Source organism: Colias philodice, chromosome 1 (assembly GCF_061535455.1).
Source record: "Colias philodice isolate Cphi_HAF_F1 chromosome 1, ilColPhil1 Martin Lab GWU primary, whole genome shotgun sequence".
Classification (NCBI taxonomy): Eukaryota; Metazoa; Arthropoda; class Insecta; order Lepidoptera; family Pieridae; genus Colias; species Colias philodice.
In genome coordinates this window covers 14,456,845-14,476,871 of record NC_143086.1, presented here as the reverse complement: position 1 = coordinate 14,476,871, position 20,027 = coordinate 14,456,845, and the positions used below count along the sequence as shown (strand labels likewise).

Genomic DNA, 20,027 nt, shown 5'->3' with positions numbered 1-20,027 from the left:
GCTTTGGAGCTGTTAGTTCTAGCGAATTCTCGGAAGGGCCGTGCTTGAGACGTGATGTGAAGGAGGATTGTTAGCTCTCGATACAGATTTGTAATCCACGAGAAAGCGACTTTGTTTTATACTATGTAGTGAAGACCATCGGCAGAGAAATACTGATAAAAATTAATAATTCTGTTACAAGCCACTCAGGTCTACGAATATTGATTTTATCGTCGTATTTTATGTACGGCGGTCGAAATTTTCGAAAATTTGCAGCATAAACAGCTGTATATTTTGATTGCTTTAGGTAGCTTATAAGTTCGATTTTCACAGCTTCAAGGGTCCGACTTGAGTGTTTAATTGAACACACAGCTTGATAGTTGATACCTCCATGCGTTCCTGAGAAAAAGGGTCTTGACAAACAGACGGACAACAAGGTGATCCTATTAGGGTTCCGAACCTTAAAAAGATTTAAAGTACGGATTTATTCAGCCAAGGAACTTAGCATAATACCCGCCTGACACATTGCAAGTTTTAAGAGAACTAACGAAGAATACATGGAAGTTCGGTAATTAGTGCATGTGAGACCAGGTGGCGGAATAATTTAGGATCAAACTTCATGTATTATGTAATGGAGGTAAAGCATCAGCGCTGTTTTAAAATTAAAAAGTGCTTTTGGTGATTTATTAGCATTGTTTGTAGAAATACTTTTAACGGATTTTAAATTCGGTTTATTAATTAGGCAACAATTCGAAATTATCCGAAAACTGTGGTAAGTGGTTTGTAATAAACAGTTTGTATAAAATTGATAAATACAAAGTACTAATTAATGTGTAATGCTTTGTGTATTAATGTATTCTTGGTATACTAATAAACAAATAATAAAATTTGGTACGTAGGTACAGTATTTAATCCAATGTTTCGAACACTTTACAGCGACCGTTGTTCCGAGGAGGCCTAAATATTAACAATTTATATTTGTTTAAAATTCTTCAACAATATAACAGAATTAATTAGATTGGCTCTGAACCCTAGGTTTCCGGTGAAACGTGGCGACGTCTAGACAAATTCGGTTATACTCACGGCTTGGCTTACATCTGAGATTTATTCTCTCCTTTCGTTTAGTGTCGTGCATCGCTTTTGTATAGAGCAACTAGAACAGTTATATGTATAGTTTATTTATTACGAAAACATTAGACTTATCATTTAAGCCGGCAACATCTTCACAAGAACTCTTGCAAAGACTCATGGGTGGTGATCGCTCGCTACAGGGCGACTCACTAATTCGTTTGCTTCTTATTAAAAAAAATTAGCTGTACCGGCTAACGTTGTTCTGACATTACTCACGGCTTGGCTTACATCTGAGATTTATTCTCTCCTTTCGTTTAGTGTCGTGCATCGTTTTTGTATAGAGCAACTAGAACAGTTATATGTATAGTTTATTTATTACGAAAACATTAGACTTATCATTTAAGCCGGCAACATCTTCACAAGAACTCTTGCAAAGACTCATGGGTGGTGATCGCTCGCTACAGGGCGACTCACTAATTCGTTTGCTTCTTATTAAAAAAAATTAGCTGTACCGGCTAACGTTGTTCTGACTTATTCCTGTCACTAAGGGGTATGAAAAAAAGATGTTATCCAATTATTATCAGCATACCCGATACGCACACAAAAATTCATGAGAATTGGTCAAATCGTTTCGGAGGAGTTTAACTACAAACACCGCGACACGAGTTTTTTTAATCATATTTGTTTGGAACTGATATTAAAACTTATATCAGTTTTGAAGGATGTAGGACGAATGGTCACATCTAGGAATTACGCCTTAAACCTAGATATATATGACTATAGTGCCTTTTAGGAACAATATATGTTATTAAATTGTATTCCATGGTATGAGCATGAATATCATTATGGTATCGAGATGATGGCGGCAGAATATTAGATATTAGATCCCAATTCATGAGTCAATAATATCACAATATCATATTGCATTACGCTCCCTATTATATTACGGTGTACCGTACTAATATTCGCTGCTTTGTGTATTAATGTTATACATAGTATTAGCATAGCATATTATTTAGTACAAACAATATATTAAAATTTTATGATTGATCCCATAGTAGAAGGTATTTTGATTTTCTCTGTTGTTAACTGCGTTAATTCAAGCACCTTTTATTAAAGTTTTAATCCATCAGGCCCCGGAATCACAGACACAATAGAAAATCTATTGTGTCGCGGTCGGATCTGGCCGCTCGGTGGTTGAGAGGTTAAGGCATCGATGTATTAAGATATCTTAATACATTGGTATAATATAACAGCATGATTAGATAGAGATTTGGACTGATTTAAAATTCCTGTGTTATGGGACATGTTCATGGCAAAATGTTCAACAGAAGCAAAATTAAGAATGCAATGACATGGCCCAGTGTCCCTGTGAGGTAGTTCGTTAACTCTTTGAATAATTCATGTGGTATCGCGATGTGGCATAGAATTAGCATGTAATCTGGTTGCACGGAAAAATGTCACGAAGCAATGAGGCCTAATTATATCCGGGAATCAGAGCTGTTGTGTTGTTGCTTTCAAATGCTTGAATAGCTTTTTAAGCTATTGCATAGCTTCTATCGCGGGCCTTGAGCGCGGGGACCGAATCCAGAAATTCCGTAACGAAAAAACCTCACGCTCCCCATTCCGACGGGCACGGAGGTGTGGCTTGAACGCATGCTATGCAATAGCTTTACCGCGGCAGTCCCCGAGTGCCACACGTCTTTTTTAATTGTAACTTCTAACACGTCTAATGTATTTGTCTCTAGTGGGACTGTTTTTATTTTTAATTAACGGTACTTGGTGCTGATGTAGAAATACTGTCGAAAAAGAATGGCACGTTAAATGTCTGATCTTGTAACAATTTTTAAGGATGCGTGTTTTACTCCTTACATAAGAGTACTGAAAGAAGCAATCCCAGTTATGTCAAGCTGATATCGTTCTAAAATAAATTGCTAGAGGTGAGAATATTGAGTTATTTATTTTGCCAGTAAAACTAGTAGGATTATTCAGAAATATATACATTACATAAATAATAGTATTATAAATAAATAAATAAATAAATAAATAAATAGTAGACCGTTACATAATTAAATGTATACACATAAATAAAGAGCGCTAGTAAACATTTGACCAGATAAATAAATGCCAAGGGGCAAAGATAAATAAAAATAAGCTCTATTTAGCAATTCTGAATAAATATTTCGCCCGCCATTGATATGCAAATGAACGTTCTGTAGTGCAGCAAAATTAAGTCCTCGGGGATACTTTTGCATTTTAATATTATTGGATTTCGACCGTGACCTGTTGAATATTTCTTTTGTAATTAATTGAAGCTACGTCTAGTAACCACAATGTTAATAGGTTAGAATTGTTTTTATGTATTGGATAGTAGGTCTACTGAATATGAGGTTCATTGAAGATACTTTTAATTTTTAAAATGATTTTTGACTCTGCATTCGTAGTATTATTCTGAAAAGGAAACGATAATAAACCTTCGCACACTGATATTCGTAAAATTTGATATATCCGAATATATTTTATATCTATTAGTAATAACATTGTATGAGACAGTCATGGTTAAAATTTAACACTAAAAGAAAACGTACTTACGTAGAACGTTACTTAATTAAAATAATTATTATCAATATAATATGTAGAACTGTAATTATTAAACATACTCGATACATGAATATCAATGCACCTACAGAATATTCCTACACACATTTTTTAAACCCTACGATACATGTATCGAGAAATACAGCGTCAGAAACTATCATATTTCCTGTCTTTCGCGTTCAGTGATCTGAAACTGTCTCTATTTCTATTTAATAATAAAATTCCCGTACATTTTATATAAAATTCTATTCATTTTAAGGAGGACAACCTTTCTGTCAATGTTTAATCTGTGCCAATCTTATAATTTTATCATCGACGTTTCTCTGAAGCATCGTCTGCTAATTATTGTACTTGTGAATAGCATCTCCAGTACTGAGAGATTGAAAAATGTCTTTTAAAAATAAGCCCTTTGACTCCTGTAACGATTGCAAGAAAACATGCTAATTGCTTTCGATTCTTATTTTGTTTGTTTATTTCTCTTCAATGAGGTTTTACATTGAAACAGAAGTAAAAATATCAGCAAGAGTCATCACAACTCTTTATTAATAGTTATAATTATGAATCAACAAAAAATCATTTATTTACTAAACATAACTGCATCAATTAGCAATTTTTATGATTCTTTCAATTTCTCTACACACCTAGAATAAAGATGGAGTGAAAAACTTTCAGAGAACTTATTTTTTCATATTCCTCCGGACATTAAATTGTTTAATTTAAGTCTATATAATATCATAAAACGTATAAGAAAAATATTATCATGTAACGTACCTGAGCGCCAACCATGCCCTGCCTCAATCTCGGCAGATCAGTATGGGAGTACTTCGAGATGGACCAAGGTTCCACCTGCGTCAGGTCGGTGTCCAGCTCGAACTCGTTGATCTGGTTGCGCAGGAACTTGCGGATGTTCCATGGCAAGTCGTTGTGCCTGGAAAAGGGGTTGTGTTTATCAAATGTTCTAGAAGGTTCTAGAATGTTCCAGAACGTTCGAGGATGTTCTGGAATGTTTTCAAATGATTGAAAATGTTCTCGAATGTTATCAAACATTTTGAAATCAAATGTTCTTGAAGTATACGTCGTTTTATCAAAGAACCATCGTATATTCTTTATTTAAAAGCGTAAATGCACCATAAAAGTGGCGTGCCTACTCTTTATTCGCAAAGTTGGAAGTCTTTAAATTGTTACGAAGGTTAACGCACAGTCATTTAAAGCGGGAAGCGATTCGATGCCTGTTGAGATAAGTCCCAATGTGGTATAGATTCTTGATCACTTAAACGGCCATAAAAGTCTTTTGCCGAACGTGTACAGTATTTACCGTAGCTGTTAGAAAACATTTCCAATTTTAGTTATATTGAATTTAATTAAAAATCTATATTCTACAGGGTCATATGTAGGACTTAGAGATGGGACAAACTAAATAGTTTAGTTAGACCACAATTAGATATAAAACTCTTCCGTTTTTGAGCCTAAAATATATTACACAAAAATAGATTATTCGAAAAAACGACCAATAAAAAATACATGAATAGAGTGCGATACTTTAAATACAGAGAATACCATTTTCCCTTCCCCATTTATCCTGATTGCGTGGGGTACTTGCCCTATCTTGGCCTATTGTGAATATCTTTGATAGATAGCCTGGTTCGGCCGCATTTGCTAAGAAACGAGTTGCGGTCAATTTATATAAAAACTCTTACATAAACCGTCAATACGCTTAGGAGATAATACATTATCCTGCGCTTGACGGGAAGAATAAGAAAGTAAGTGAAATAGCTACAGGATATAGCTAATAATTAATCTATAAACTGCAGTTAAGAATTTATGGTCACCGGTGGGGAGAAATACGTTAGCCTTTATAATGTTGCATAATAGATAAAAAAATACTTGTGGCACTCGAGGACTGCCGGTTTTTTCATTACGGAATTTTTACATTCGGTCGCCGCGCTCAGTCTGAGATAAAAGCTATGCAATTATAGCTTACAATATTTTCAATTATGTTATTATATTAAGGACTTAAGTTATCTATCTATAAAATCTTGTCAGAATTGGTGGTATTTTGACAGAAAAAAAATGCATTTGCATTTCGTTCAAATTTTTGTTTAATTTCCGAAAACAAAGAAAAATAATTATAAAGGTAATAGTAATTACTAATTATCATACTGCTCCATCTTAATAATTTGTTTATGATAATAAATAATATTATATACTTTATTGCATAGGAATTCTTTGGTGCGGCCTGAGCGGGGCCTACTCAAATATAACTCTATATAGTGAATTGGACTGCTGGTATTTCAACCAAAATATCTGCAGCCCTGAGGCTGACATACTTCAAATCATAATGGAATATTACTAACATTGTTTATGAAATTATATTGTTACAAACAAGGCACATTGCGTGCCTGAATAAATAAATATAATAAAATTGAGTTTGTGATTTTAAAAGACTTTTTAGTATTTTTTTCTAATTGTCTTTTTCAAATACTAATGAAATATTATTATGTGTGTGTTAGTCTGTTTTAGTTAACCTGCACTGGCCATATTAAACTTTCACTGGAAGTGTACTTACACTGGAAAAACCACGTGTTATCAATTGCCGCTTGAATTCTGAACTAAAAAACGGAATCATACCATATATTATATTAATTATTACATTATCTCAAACCCGATAAAACAATAACACCGCAAGGAAATAAGAAACAGTTATTCACCGTTACATTTGGACCACGAAGAATAAATCTTCATTATCGTCTAACCAGACGCGACGTTTCAAGCGATTTACACTTGGAAATACGTTTAATTTAAAGGAAATTTCAATCTATCTGTATTGAAAAATTCCATCTCGCTACATTCTCTTTATTATGTTTTGCCTCAACTAGACAATTAGTGAAAAAGCGGTTCGGTAAAATGGAGGTAGAAAAATGTAATTCGAATATCTAGTTTCTATCTTGCTTCATTTTATTAATTATCTTCACACTTATAGAAGTGGAATATTTTTTTTCTGTGAGAATATTAATGAAAATTATAGTTGTGAGAGACAATCTGATTTCAGGTCTATTTTAGTTAATTGGATAGACTTTGATTGTATACCTAAATATAGGTTGTTTTAACTTATTAAAAGTCATTGAAAACACGCTAATTCTATTTTAAATAATAATTATTTAACACAAAATGGTTCGTAAAATTGTAACAAACAGAACCTGATACATAAATTCTCCAAACAATTAATTAACATATAATTTTTGGAACTGAACCTCTCACATAAAAAGATCTTTTTCAATACTTAATCCGTCATAAACCACCCAAAATACGTATTCTTACGCGTAAAGAAGTTCAAAACACTCCTATTTTAGTACAAGGCCTCACTAGCTCCCTGAAGACAAATATAACGTATATAAAATACATATAAAAGTGTAAATAGCGGTCTAAGCAGAACGACAAATTGAACTTCGAGGACTCCCGACAACTGGAGTTTTGTATTTCTCTTATGAGTAGTTAGTATGGTACAAACTATATGTTAATGGCTGTTTGGATACCCTTTTATTTGCTAGTGTTATACCCTTTGTGGTGATGTAGATGTAAGATTATGTTTGCAGAAATGGAAGTTTATTATAGGCAGATAGAGGTGCTTATGTGTTTCTTCCTTTATCGGTAGGAGCATTTTAATTACTTCGGATATTATTATTACAGAAATAACCATAAATAACACGAATGTATGTTTTTTTCTTTCAGTTGATATAATTTATCCTCAATATCACAATTTTAAGCTTATCAAGTCAAATTTTCATTCTATAAAGTGATCCATATTTCAAAAAGCAACTCAAATACCATCTTCTAGAAGCAAACCAAAACGACTCAGTCTTAATTTACAACTATTAAAGCACTAATTCCTCACCCATCCGTAAGCGGTACTTCCTCCAGGATCTGCTTAGCGATCTCCAGCCTCTCCCGATCGTATGACGCAGCTGCTACCACGGCCATGATGGCCAGAAGCACGCAGCCGACTGCCCGTCTCTGGCTGCCTTGGATCAGCCTCACTGTGGAAATCATGCTTGTTAATAACTTTATTTTCTGTAATACCACCCGTGTTACTAGTTATGGGTGGTGGTGATCACTTAACATCAGGTGGCCGTTTTGCTTGCTCAGACATAAAAAAAATACTTGGCGCTTGCTTCGACATAAAAAATGACTTGTCTTTAAAAGCCAGCAAGAGTGAGAAGACCAATGTTCCGAGACATTATTATTTATCATTGCTCTATAAAAAATGCTTTTGAAATGAGTGGTAAGTAAATTCATTCTGTATATTGACGATTCAAAAGCATTGCTAAATAAAGTTTATTTGAATTAATAAATGTTTGAGTTTTGGATGAAATTACTTATGGAGGATAAAATGGGAGTATCACATGAGCCAGCTAAATGATATCTCGATAGAAATGACAATATCTGACCTACAGACGTCTATTTTTAATGGCCAGGTCATCTCGAACCTTAATTGGAAAATGAAGTTCTACTGCTTTTAATTAAGTCGGAAATTGATTATGGAATAAAGTCGCTATGTCAGTTTCAACGTCGAATTGTGAAAGCTCATTAGAAAAAAATAGTGTTTCTAAAATGTTTTACGAATTTTTAACAAAAAAGTAGGTTTATCAATTCATTTTGCTTTTCGTAGAAATTATTAAGAGCGTATTAATGACATGAAAATAGAAATAAGAAAATGTATATTTTTATGTAAATATTCATAACGAATTTGTACAAGAAATGTTTGTAGATGAAAAAAGGACTTATCCTACACACACACCCACGTCAATTGTACTTTTTATAATGTACAATGGTTTATGAAATAGTTATCTAGAAAATCTGAAGATTTGTTTTCTGTTAATATTTTTAGATACACATGAAAATTATTAAAGACAAATATTATCTATCAAATATCTAAATAGATAAATTCGCGATGCTGTAAAATATACACAGTGGGTATACAAAACACAAAACCTCAACACTACAACCTTCAAAACCGCGACAACTTTCCTCGTGTAAAGCATGTCTGATAAATTCCCCAAATGTATTTAATACTTGGTTAAAACTCGGTTATATAAAAGCACTTACCGTCTACAATATTATATTTTGAATAAAACTATCAGCGCTTACACTAAAAGCGCAACTTCAGCTGTAATCAGATTTACATGTTCATACAACGTACGATTGAGAGCTATTACTTACCACCAGAACCTTTTATCTCAAAGTAGCATCGTCGCTTTTCACAGAACACGATACATTACGGCGTATGCATGAAAAGATTTATGAAATTGCGTACACGATGAAGTGTGCCGATCTATGTATAATGAGGATGAAATTCAGGTCGTGTCGCTTCCAATTCACATGCTAGTGTTCTAAGGCTTTTATATTCCTTCTACTTTCCGTGAAATACAACGAAATTGTAGGAAATTTACTTTAGCGAAGAAAGTGATGAACAGACCATAATATAATTAATAGTACTTATATGTATATTCAGAAAATATACGGGTTTTTAGTTCCGTATCTCAAACGGAAATAAACTAAGCCCTTAAGGAATACTTTGTTGACCATCTGTCTATCTGTCAACCCTTTTTCTCGGGAACAAGTGAAATATCATGTATTTTTTAAATTTAACTTCGTGGTTGGATGACCCTTATGTTACATATTTTTTTAGTTAAGTTTTTTAAAATAAGTTTTTTAGTTAAACCCTTTTCCTTAATTTCTTTAATAATTTAGTTTCATATACATCAATATTTTCGTTCTTTGTAACTTTTTACTAAGCATTATTTTATGTACATTCTGAAACAAGAATTATCCGAATTAATTTTTGCTTTGAAGATTTAATAATAATTCACTGAATTAGAATACAAAGGCATTTTCTACAAAAACTCATAAACCAAGAGATTTCTTGGGATTCACCTTTCTAATCTAATAAAGGATAAAGGGAAAAGTCTAATAATGATCAGTGAAAAATGTGAATAATATTTTTATGAAAAATACCTTCAGGAATAGAACCTATAGTCATCTATAAAAGCTGCATAACAATGCATGGTTTTAATAATCAAACTTGTCTTAAATATGAGCAATTAAATGTAAAATTTCAATATGGAAACATGATTGCATTTCTGTATAGAAACTAGAATTTCACCAACCTACCTAACACTGAAAGATTTTTTAAATCGTACCCGTAGTTCCTAAGATTATCACATGCAAACAAACAAAGTCTACAGTGTAATATAATATTATTAGTATAGATTCCTGCTGTTGATTATTTATTATTTTCTGCATGTTTCTATCTATTGTAGCAAATAATTGGTTTCTATTTATTACACGTTTATTATAATATGTTCCTACATTCCCACTGGAAAGGAAAAACAATAAAACTGGTTTTTATAAATCAGACATTGCTGTAACGTGTAAAATGAAAAGTGCATTGTTATAAAAATGTCGCTTCCAGGTGCCGTTTCAAATGCGTTATTGTTGTATAAAACAATTTGATGTTAGATAACTGTAGACATTTGTAGCAAATTACGTATTTTTAAAGAGAGCTTTTTAAGTGGGTTATTTATTAATTGATGGTTAAAAAGCCTTCAATTTGTAATGTGCAAAATTATTTTATATTTATTTCCTTAGAGTATATATTACTAGTATAAATACTCCTAAGTTTATTTCGCTATAGGTATATACTACGCTCGCTTTTCTGTGATTTATCTATCAAAAATATTCCAATTAAAAATAGATTTTAGGTATTTATAAAGTATTTTTTTTTTGTGTTATTATGTTTCACTTTTAGGGTTATAACCTCCAATGTTCAGACACGGCGTTAAGTACATCTAAAAATAGATTTTTTATTCAATATAAATAGGGCTATTGTAAATTATTGTATATTTATATAAGTGGTATAATTACTAACTTTTTTTAAAAAAGAAGGTGTAAGTAGCTTTTATCGAAAGATTTTCTAAATGGGTATGGGTTTATTCTATTTCTAATGGGTTATTTCATTCCTTCACTTCGTTTACAAACACCTTACAGCATACATAAAAGCGCTTTAGAGAACTCTTGCATCTATGAATCGCTCCACAAAATTACAGTTGAAATGATCTGATTAAATCGATACTCCCAAACGAATTCATTGCAGTAAATCGAATTCCTCTCGAGAACTAATGGATAGATCGAATTAGAATCACAAACAAATCGAATTTCAATCGAATGGGCGCTCCAGCTCTCGAGTTCGAGAGAGTTTTGAAATGATTCAACTATTCGAACTTCATCATATCTATTGATGTTTCTACGCTTAACTTTTAGGTATGTGAAATGTTGGATGTATATAGCAGTGATTTCACAAACTTAAAGGTTGTGTTCCAGTCTGAATAAACTAGGACAGTCTAGTAACTAGCCGGCTTATAGACTCATGGCAGTTGGAAGTTGTTAGGAAGTTGTAATTGTCTTAATAAGTTTCTGCAGAGCAATGCTGTTCTGCTGTTTAAAACATTGACGTTAAACATAGTTAATGCATTTTAAAAGGATTCAGTTCTTTCTACAATCCAGTTTTGCAACTGCGTACCAATGCTAAGCACGAAGGAATATTTATTATTACAGTAGAAAAGAAAAGCGTTCTTAATTGGGTAGGTACTCAAATTTCAGAGCCATTATCATTGTGTTTGAAAATTTACCTGTTTCAATAACTAAATTAATTGTGATTCAACAGAAGTGCAACTAATCATGGAGGCTTATAGACAGAGCTTATCCACAATGACGCATATGTTTACTTACCTTCTGTTCAAACTGATATTGATATGAAAATTAACACATAATTGGGACGTCCGCGTCGCTTCAAATTCCTACACTACAATATCAATAATAGTGCTAGTATGTCGAAACACTGATATAATATGGTGAGATATTTCAACCAACGTGCTTGCAATTTCCTTTCAAATTTCCTTCAAAATCTTTGATCCATAACATTTCTATGAGAATATCAAAGGGGATTCAATAAACAATTGTTGTAAGCGGCTGATTTGTTATTCGGTATGCGTGCCGTAGGCTTTGTAACGGAGAATCTGCCCTACTTTTGGAGGTCAGCAAGATTGGCACATTACTTATATACTGACCGGGCCTAGTGATGTATTATTAATAGTAATTGAGAGAAACGTTACTTTATTTCTATGTTCTATTGCGATGATATTGGTGTATAGAAATATAGCTTGGTTGTAAAAATGTTTTGCACCGAACAAATATTAAGGAACGGTTTCGGTTAGGTTAATAAGTAGAAATTAACTTCTACGCAATCTTTGTCATTTTAACTGGACACATAAGATAACGAGAACATATCCATAAGGTGTGAAATCGTCCATCAGTGTTACATATAATAGTTTGTCTACTATAACGGCCCTGATTTTCATGCTATGACGGTTGAATGTAGTCCAATATTTAAATAAAAAAAAGAAAAACAAAAAAAAAAAAACAGAAAAATGCTCGTTAAACTTTTAATTAGATGCTTTTTGCTTTATTTTTTAAAACAGTTTCCTTAACATCATTTGGTATTTACAAACATAAGTATACGAAGGAATAAAGGAATGTTCCCCTAATAAAGTGAAATTATTACTCAGTTTGAAAATGTTGTAAATCTGAAAACTTAGTAATAATACTTACGAAAGAAAACTTTGAAGTGAACTTGACATTTGAAGCTTGCTACTTAAAGCAAAGTTCTTGTTAAATAACAAAGTTAATGAGGAATTTCTATGTTCATTTAAGTAATCATAAAGACAGACATGATTGTGAAAGGCAGAAGTTAAAGACAGGAATTGGAGAAATACCTATTAATGTTCTGAAACTAGTGACGCGATACAGTGCACTGAAAACAGTTACTAATAAGATTTAGATAGTGTTTCTTGTTATTTGGATTTTCAACTGTTAATTCACGTAAGTATCTAACTATAACTATTGATCGACAAAATCTAAGCTTGGTGTGTAATGTATTATATATTTAGTATTTACATTTCATAAAATATCTTTAAATGTGTGAAGAATTTTCTCATACCTACAGTAAATGGCAGAAAGTTCTGTATCTACTTTAAGATGTCAAATAAAAAATTCGATTTAAGCTATTGCATAGCTTCTATCGCGGGCCTTGAGCGCGGGGACGGAATCGATAAATTCCGTAACGAAAAAACCTCACGCTCCCCACTCCGACGGGCTCGGAGGTGTGGCTTGAAGGCATGCTATGCATTAGCTTTAACGCGGCAGTCCCCGAGTGCCACACTTCTTTTTATTTTCATAGATTTCGTGGTACCTATTATAATGTTTTAAATAAAACTACTATCAGTATAGTTGGCTGGTATTCTTATACAAAGTGCGTTCCAATGGGATCGGGAGATATTCATTATAAGTTTAAAATGATATAGCTATGCTATGTTTATATAAACAAAAGACATAATAACTTTTAGAAATAGGTGTATTACTTACATCTCATTATTTAGTACTAGATTTCCGCCCGCGGCTTCGCCCGCGTTTTCAAAGGAAAACCCGCATAGTTCCCGTTCCCGTGGGATTTTCGGGATAAAACCTATCCTATGTGTTAATCCAAGTTACCCTCTATATGTGTGCTAAATTTCACTGTAATCGGTTCAGTAGTTTTTACGTGAAAGAGTAACAAACATCCATACATCCATACATCCATACATCCAAACAAACTTTCGCCTTTATAATAGTATTAAGATTTGGCTTTATGCTTTAAAGAAATGAAAAATAAATAGATTCTATCGCTGGCTTGTTTACATAAAAATACTCGGAAATTCACATAACTTATTGTAAAAACTTACTTCCTGGTAATTTCGGAATCCTTGTCACCCGCCGAGGGGCATGACCTGTGGGCAAATAAAATTAATTATTATAATTTTCAAGTATGATATTATATATCAGATATAAAATATTTGCAAGTAGCTTCTAAACTGCCAAAAACATTGTAAAAGGTAACATTAAGACGCTATATGCAAAAGGTAATAACATAACGCCATTTTACGTTGATTTACAATAATCTTCGACATTATTTTTTTACATTAAACACATTTTATCTTGACTTCGCTTTAATAATCTTCTTCTTATATATAAATGTGAATTGCAAAATGTGTTGGTAAGCGCATAACTCGAGAACGGCTGAACCGATTTCGATAATTCTTTTTTTATTATATTCCTTGAAGTACGAGGATGGTTCTTATGTAGAGAAAACGTAAACATGTACCACGGGCTAAGCCGGGGCGGACCGATAGTTTAAAATAAAAAAATAATACTTTTCCAATTCACTATTACAAAATGTGTTTATTAAGATAATAGGTCAGCTATTAACATTTTAAACGTCTTTCAAAGTATCGGCCCAAAGATCAAAGTCCCTTATCAAACTTTAGAAAAGTATATTAATTCATTTAAAAACCGTTCAAACTTTTCAGACTAGTTATAGAAATGTCATCTGCAACGAAAGAGCGCGGAAAAGTCTAGATTTAATTTTAGCATAGTGTGAATTGCACATGACTCTTGTACTAGACTATAATATTCTTATATCAATACTACATCTTAATATATAATATAAATCTCGTGTCACAATGTTTGTCCTCAATGGACTCATAAACCACTTAACTGTTTATAATAAAATTCGCACACCATGTGCAGTTCGATCCAACTTGAGAGATAGGATAGTTTAAACATGGTAGGTACGGGAGAAGCCGGGGCGGACCGCTAGTACTACATATTATAAAACAAAGTTCTCGGCGTGAGACTGTTCGCAATATATTCAAAAACTACAGCACCGATTTTCAATCTGGTATCAATAATGGATAGCGTGGCTCTCGAGGAAGTACCTACATAATTTGTTAAGTTCAAATAACGTGGGCGAAGCCGCATGCGAAAGCTAGTTTAGTATTTTCTAGTTAGTATTTTAGTGAGTTTTTTTCTACTTTTAAGTCGTAAAGGAAACTCAGATTTATCCACTGCGGTCCAAGTTTCCGCCGAGAAATAAGTAATCATTAAAATGTACCCCCGGGGTGGCATTTAGAGACACTACGGGCGTTAATTAACCCGAAGTGTGTAGTGACAGGGCTGCTTGAGGTAATGAAGGAATCAAGATTGTATTGAATAGGTCTGTTTCGGTTGAAGCGTATTTTCTGTGAAGCTTTGATGAGGGAAGCGAAGTTATGAACTGGAAAAATAGTTTTGATTTGTGAAGAAGATAATAAGAATTAGAAAAAAAATGACCATTAGAAAATGGTAGGAAGAATCTTTTATACAATTTTAATAGAAATAAAAAATAAGATATAGTTACGATATAAGCTTTGTCTAAACATTAGATAGGTATTAGTCCGGAAAAGGTAACGTTGAAGTTGATTTTTGCGCAGTAATATTTTTATTTCCATAACTGAAAATCAATTGCGCTACTACAGTATGACATAGTCAAAGTAAAACAATACCTTATCAACAACAATTTAATTTAGTAGATAATGTACGAGTAATATGACCACAAATAGTTTGATCAAATTTCCAGAGTTAATCAGTAAACGAGTCATTATTAGAAGAATATTGAGCTCATGAAATCAGTAATGTTTGTCGTAGTGCCAGTTCAAACTGGGCATTTGGATTATGTCCAAATTTAACAAGGCTATTTGCAAATCTGTATGAACATATGACGGCGGTAAATTTATATTTTAAATTGTCGGTAGTTTGTCGGAACCGCAGTCGGCCCTGACGGTATTGCTTCTGCATCTACAAGTTATGAAACCTATAAAGTATGCTGAATTTATTTATGCAAAGCCAATGCATGCTCTTGTACGAATAGAAAAAAAGAAACTTCTTTGGCAGGCGTTCCTTTGTTCTTTTGAAAACAGAAAAGTAACATCGGAACTTTTTTTAGTTTTTTGTAAAGTTTTGTTTATGTGGAATAGTGAGTATTTTTATGAATAGGTACTATGTTTTTAACATAGTTTTTTTTTTAATAAGTTGATTGTAATAAAGTTGCGTAGCTTCAAGTTTCTAACTACGATGAATGAAGTTAGACCTTTTATTACAATAGGGATCTTATACCTTATGCCTATTGATATAAATAACTATCTGCAAAAACTAATCTTTCATACTTTTCCTAACCAAAATAAACTCAACATTTTAACAAAAAAACAAACCCTAGAAACAGACGCGTCAAGCAATATTTAAGAGCACTCTCACTTTCGCCTATCTCTATAATGTCTAGAACGTTCCAGAAGAAAAATATACAATAGCGACGTACACTGATATCCAAGTTGAGCAATAAAAATGTCCACACATATAAAATACAGCTAATAGCCAAGAAACAAAATACACTATATACCTACATTCCGTGATAAATCGCCTTTGAACTTCATCTGAAGGGTGCGTGATTGTGGTCTGAATAAATACTTTGGGTCAAAGGTTTTATACGAATCTAGATGTATAGTACATATACGAACTGATTTGATTGTCTCGTTATATTACTGTAAAAATTTACATTGCCATGTAACAAACAACATGAAATAGAAAAGCATTTTTAAAAAGCTTTTTGTGTAAAACTATCGTTCGCTACGGTATAAATGAATCCAATTAACCTCGCTATATACGCATATCATCAGTCTATTCTCTCTCAAATAAAATAACCCGTAAAGATTCTACGTGTAAATTTTTTGATGAAACATTTTTGTACGATTCAGTTACACGAACAAAGACGTAGTTTAAAAAAAGGAAATCCATTAACAGATTCTCTATCAGAGCAATCTAATCTGAACCTTGATTTACAATCCCTATTTTTCATGCAAACAAAATATAAACGAAACAGCCACTAAAGAAAAGTAAAAAGGGGCAATTCTAGATATTTCTCCAATAAATTGTCCGGTATCTGTGCTGAGGATAAAATAAAACATTTACGCGACACGGCTTCGAATTATTGCTCTCTGCCTCCGATCTTACCTTACTTTACCTTAAAATACGTCATTACCTTTTTAATCTAGCTAATGTTTTATTCTCTTTAGAGGTCGAACGGCGCTTTGTTTTATATTGTCCCACTATTTGTACACAATTTTATAAATTGTTTTACGTTCAAACACAGCTTTATTCTGAATTTTCTTTACTCTTTTTCAAGTTGTTCGCTAACAACGTTCAGCTATTGAATAGTTATTAAATTAAAAATCTCCGTATTTTCTCTCGTAAAATGATAGAAAAATTAAGTTTATTTGAAAGTAAAGAAATGGCTATGATATGATTAGTTATGGATGAATACTTTTCAATAAAAATGTATCTTATTATTAAATACCTATAGCTTTCAGATGAATACACAATATACACATGGGGACTAAATAATTGTGTTATTAATCGTCAAACGAAATTATTATCAAATCAGAACAAGTGACAGCTCATGTTTAGTACGAGGTTTAACATTATAGGCGAGATCTTAGTCTATTTTCCCTCTATTAACATTAGGGACTCATCTTTACTGGCGGCTTGGTACTACAACAACAATTTAACCGTACGTTAACCTCAGTCCTGATTCAAACAGTTAGTAATCTCAACCAGGAGGCATGCCATAACGCAAGCCATGCGTACATTCTAGAACAAAACAAATGACGTCATCCCGTGACGTCATGTCACCGCAATTAGTATAAACGGAACCCTTATGTGTTCATTACAGTTTCCCGCTCAGTTAGGTCCTCAACAGTCCTCTTCGGAGTAACAAGTTATGAGGGCTCTTTGCGGTCCTTCTTAGGTGTAGTTGCGGTCCAAAACTGTTACATTAAACGTTTTTAAGACTATGAGACGGTTTTTAAGAGGGTTAATGAGAAAATGTTGTCTCGAAGTGGCATTGTGGAAACTATTGTTAAGGGTTATTTAGTGAACGAACAGTGTCAAGGTATTTAAGGAAAACTCTTATTTTTCTGTTAGCGTTTTACTGGAGTGTAGTGTATATTTTTGTACTTGTATATTTTCTATATATTATTTTTGTTATTTAAATCGTTCTTACTTTTTCAGGCATTACTAAAAATGTCGGAGCAAAGAGCTCACATAAACGCGAACGGTGTCAGAAATAGCTCAAAAAGCATCACTTATCAAGTTTAACCATTCCAATGAAGCGGCAAGGTAGACATATAAGGTATGTGAAGCACAGACGAAGCTCTGCTGGCAATAAATAAAAGACCAAGCGCTGTCTCTCTGACTGAGTGGCTAATCCATCAACGCCCTGTTGGACTACTGTAGCTAATTGCATAACTTTGGTGGTAATCATAGAAATTCTTATGAGAGGAATATTTGTTTTCGTGTTAAATGTTCCTCGTATAAACTATAAAATATCTGTAAAGTTACTCAGTTTTAATTATCTAAATAAGGCATAATTTTCCTATTTCGGTTTCAGTAAATAGAGCACTTTCATTTTAAGATACATTATACAGATAGCTTAATGTGATTTAAGGATATACCTACTCCTAAAATCAAAATTTACTGGCAAGGACGTCTTAATAATTGATGAATATTAATAAGTATCGAAATAGAACGATCCGATCACTCTTATTGACAATGTATCTCACCCTCAAAAGTTTGTAAATGATGAATCAGATATTGTTTCCCTACAACTTGGTACCAGGGATGATAATGTATAGTAATTCAATTACCTGGTCCAAGCCTGCCTCTGGAATGCCTTCTGCAGAACTTATACAAACACTGCCTTGGTTGTTCTAAACATACCTACCGTACCCATACCAATCTCTTGCATTCGACCATGAATGCATCGAGCCTATCATGCTATATTCATCAGTATAACTCAGGAATATAGAATTGTACTGGCATTACAAAATGGACTCCGTGTTCCGTGCATTATGAACATTACTATCAAAATGTGTTTCTCACGTGATACCCAAGAGAATACAGGTGTATTCATGAACATTAAATAAAATTACTCGTTCGGAGATTAAGAGGGGAAGTTTATACAATGGGAGATGATTAATGATGAAGTTTTTATTACATTCGACGCTCTGGAAATGGGTGTTTTTGTCGGATTAATAAATATGTAGCCCAATCACGTGTGGACGATTCATACGAGGACGGGTATTTTCAATTTATAAGGTTAAAAAATTGCCTATGATTGAGGTTAAGCTTTAGGATTATTTGACCTAATTGAAATTATAGGGTAAGGTTGCTCAAGTCGTACCCCCTAAGGAAATTATGCTATAATATTCACGACAATTGAAATAATACAAAATAATCCACATTTACTGAATCTTTATTTAGTTGTCTATTATTAAAAAATCACAGAAACTTACAATGTTAATATTAAAAAATATATTTTAACGTTTTTCAAAAACATACCTTCGGTACGATTAAGGCGCCTAGTTGCCTAATTCGTACCACATACAGCCTAAGTCGTACTTAGAAAATACACTTTAGTGAAGATATAATAAACTATATAGAAAAATTCTTAATAATAAGAGATCAATTTTAAGTAAGTTAAAATTACAAATCATTCAGTCTGAGATTAACTTAAGCATATTATTTGGTAATTATTTTAGTGAATAACAAAATCTTAGACCTAAATAGAAGTACGAGTAAAGAATTTTTAACAGGTACGACTTAAGCATACTTATCTTTGAGGTTGAAAAATAAAATTACTAACACAACCTAAAAATTTTCTCCTGTTTGAGTATGCCCAAACGATTGACAGATAAGCATTAAAAATGGTTGTAAACAAAGACAAAATATAAAAATAACATTCCTGCCGTAAAAAGCTTATGAATGAGTCGTTAATTTTACATGAAAAGTGATAAAAAACTTACTTTTTGAATTATTTTCGCTGCACGAAGCCGACCGCCTGACCACTTGTTTACGCTTGCTCGCGCGACTAAATAGTTCACGTTAACAACACTAGATGGCCCAATTCAATGGTATCAGACGAGATATTAGTGGTATCAGAAGTAGAATACAACTTAAACTTGTTTTGTATAAAGTATAAAAATATGTAAAATTTGTAATGTATGAGTATTACCTTAAACTAGAGATAAGTTTAACTTATATATAAGATAGCATGTAACTCATTTTAAGTGAACTATTGTTTTTATGAGTAATAAAGTCTTTAAACCTATATTGGTGGGGTACGACTAACGCCGTGGTACGACTTGAGCAACCTTACCCTAATTACTCCCGGTATTATTTTGCGTTTAAATATTTATACAAGCCTAATTTTGCAAATTAATATTATAATAATATCCAATTCTTAAATGCATAATATTTCTTGGAATGAATGTATATACTTATAAATTTTTAATTCAATACGATGTAGTTCTAAAGTGAATTGCAGTACAGTTCAATAAGAGTTCAATGTATAATATTAGACA

The 20,027-nt window shown here is 32.7% G+C and overlaps 1 protein-coding gene across 1 annotated transcript in view; it reads right to left on the bottom strand.

The window, feature by feature from the left end:
* LOC149491482 (dipeptidase 1-like) overlaps nt 1-20,027 on the bottom strand; it is a 107,781-nt gene that overhangs the window by 31,470 nt on the left and 56,284 nt on the right. The window contains exons 2-4 of the mRNA XM_089697922.1: nt 13,482-13,526; nt 7,541-7,682; nt 4,420-4,576 (exon numbers count right to left, since the gene is read on the bottom strand). Of these exons, the coding sequence (XP_089554048.1) occupies nt 4,420-4,576; nt 7,541-7,682; nt 13,482-13,526 (344 nt within the window). The remainder of the gene's footprint in view (nt 1-4,419; nt 4,577-7,540; nt 7,683-13,481; nt 13,527-20,027) is intronic.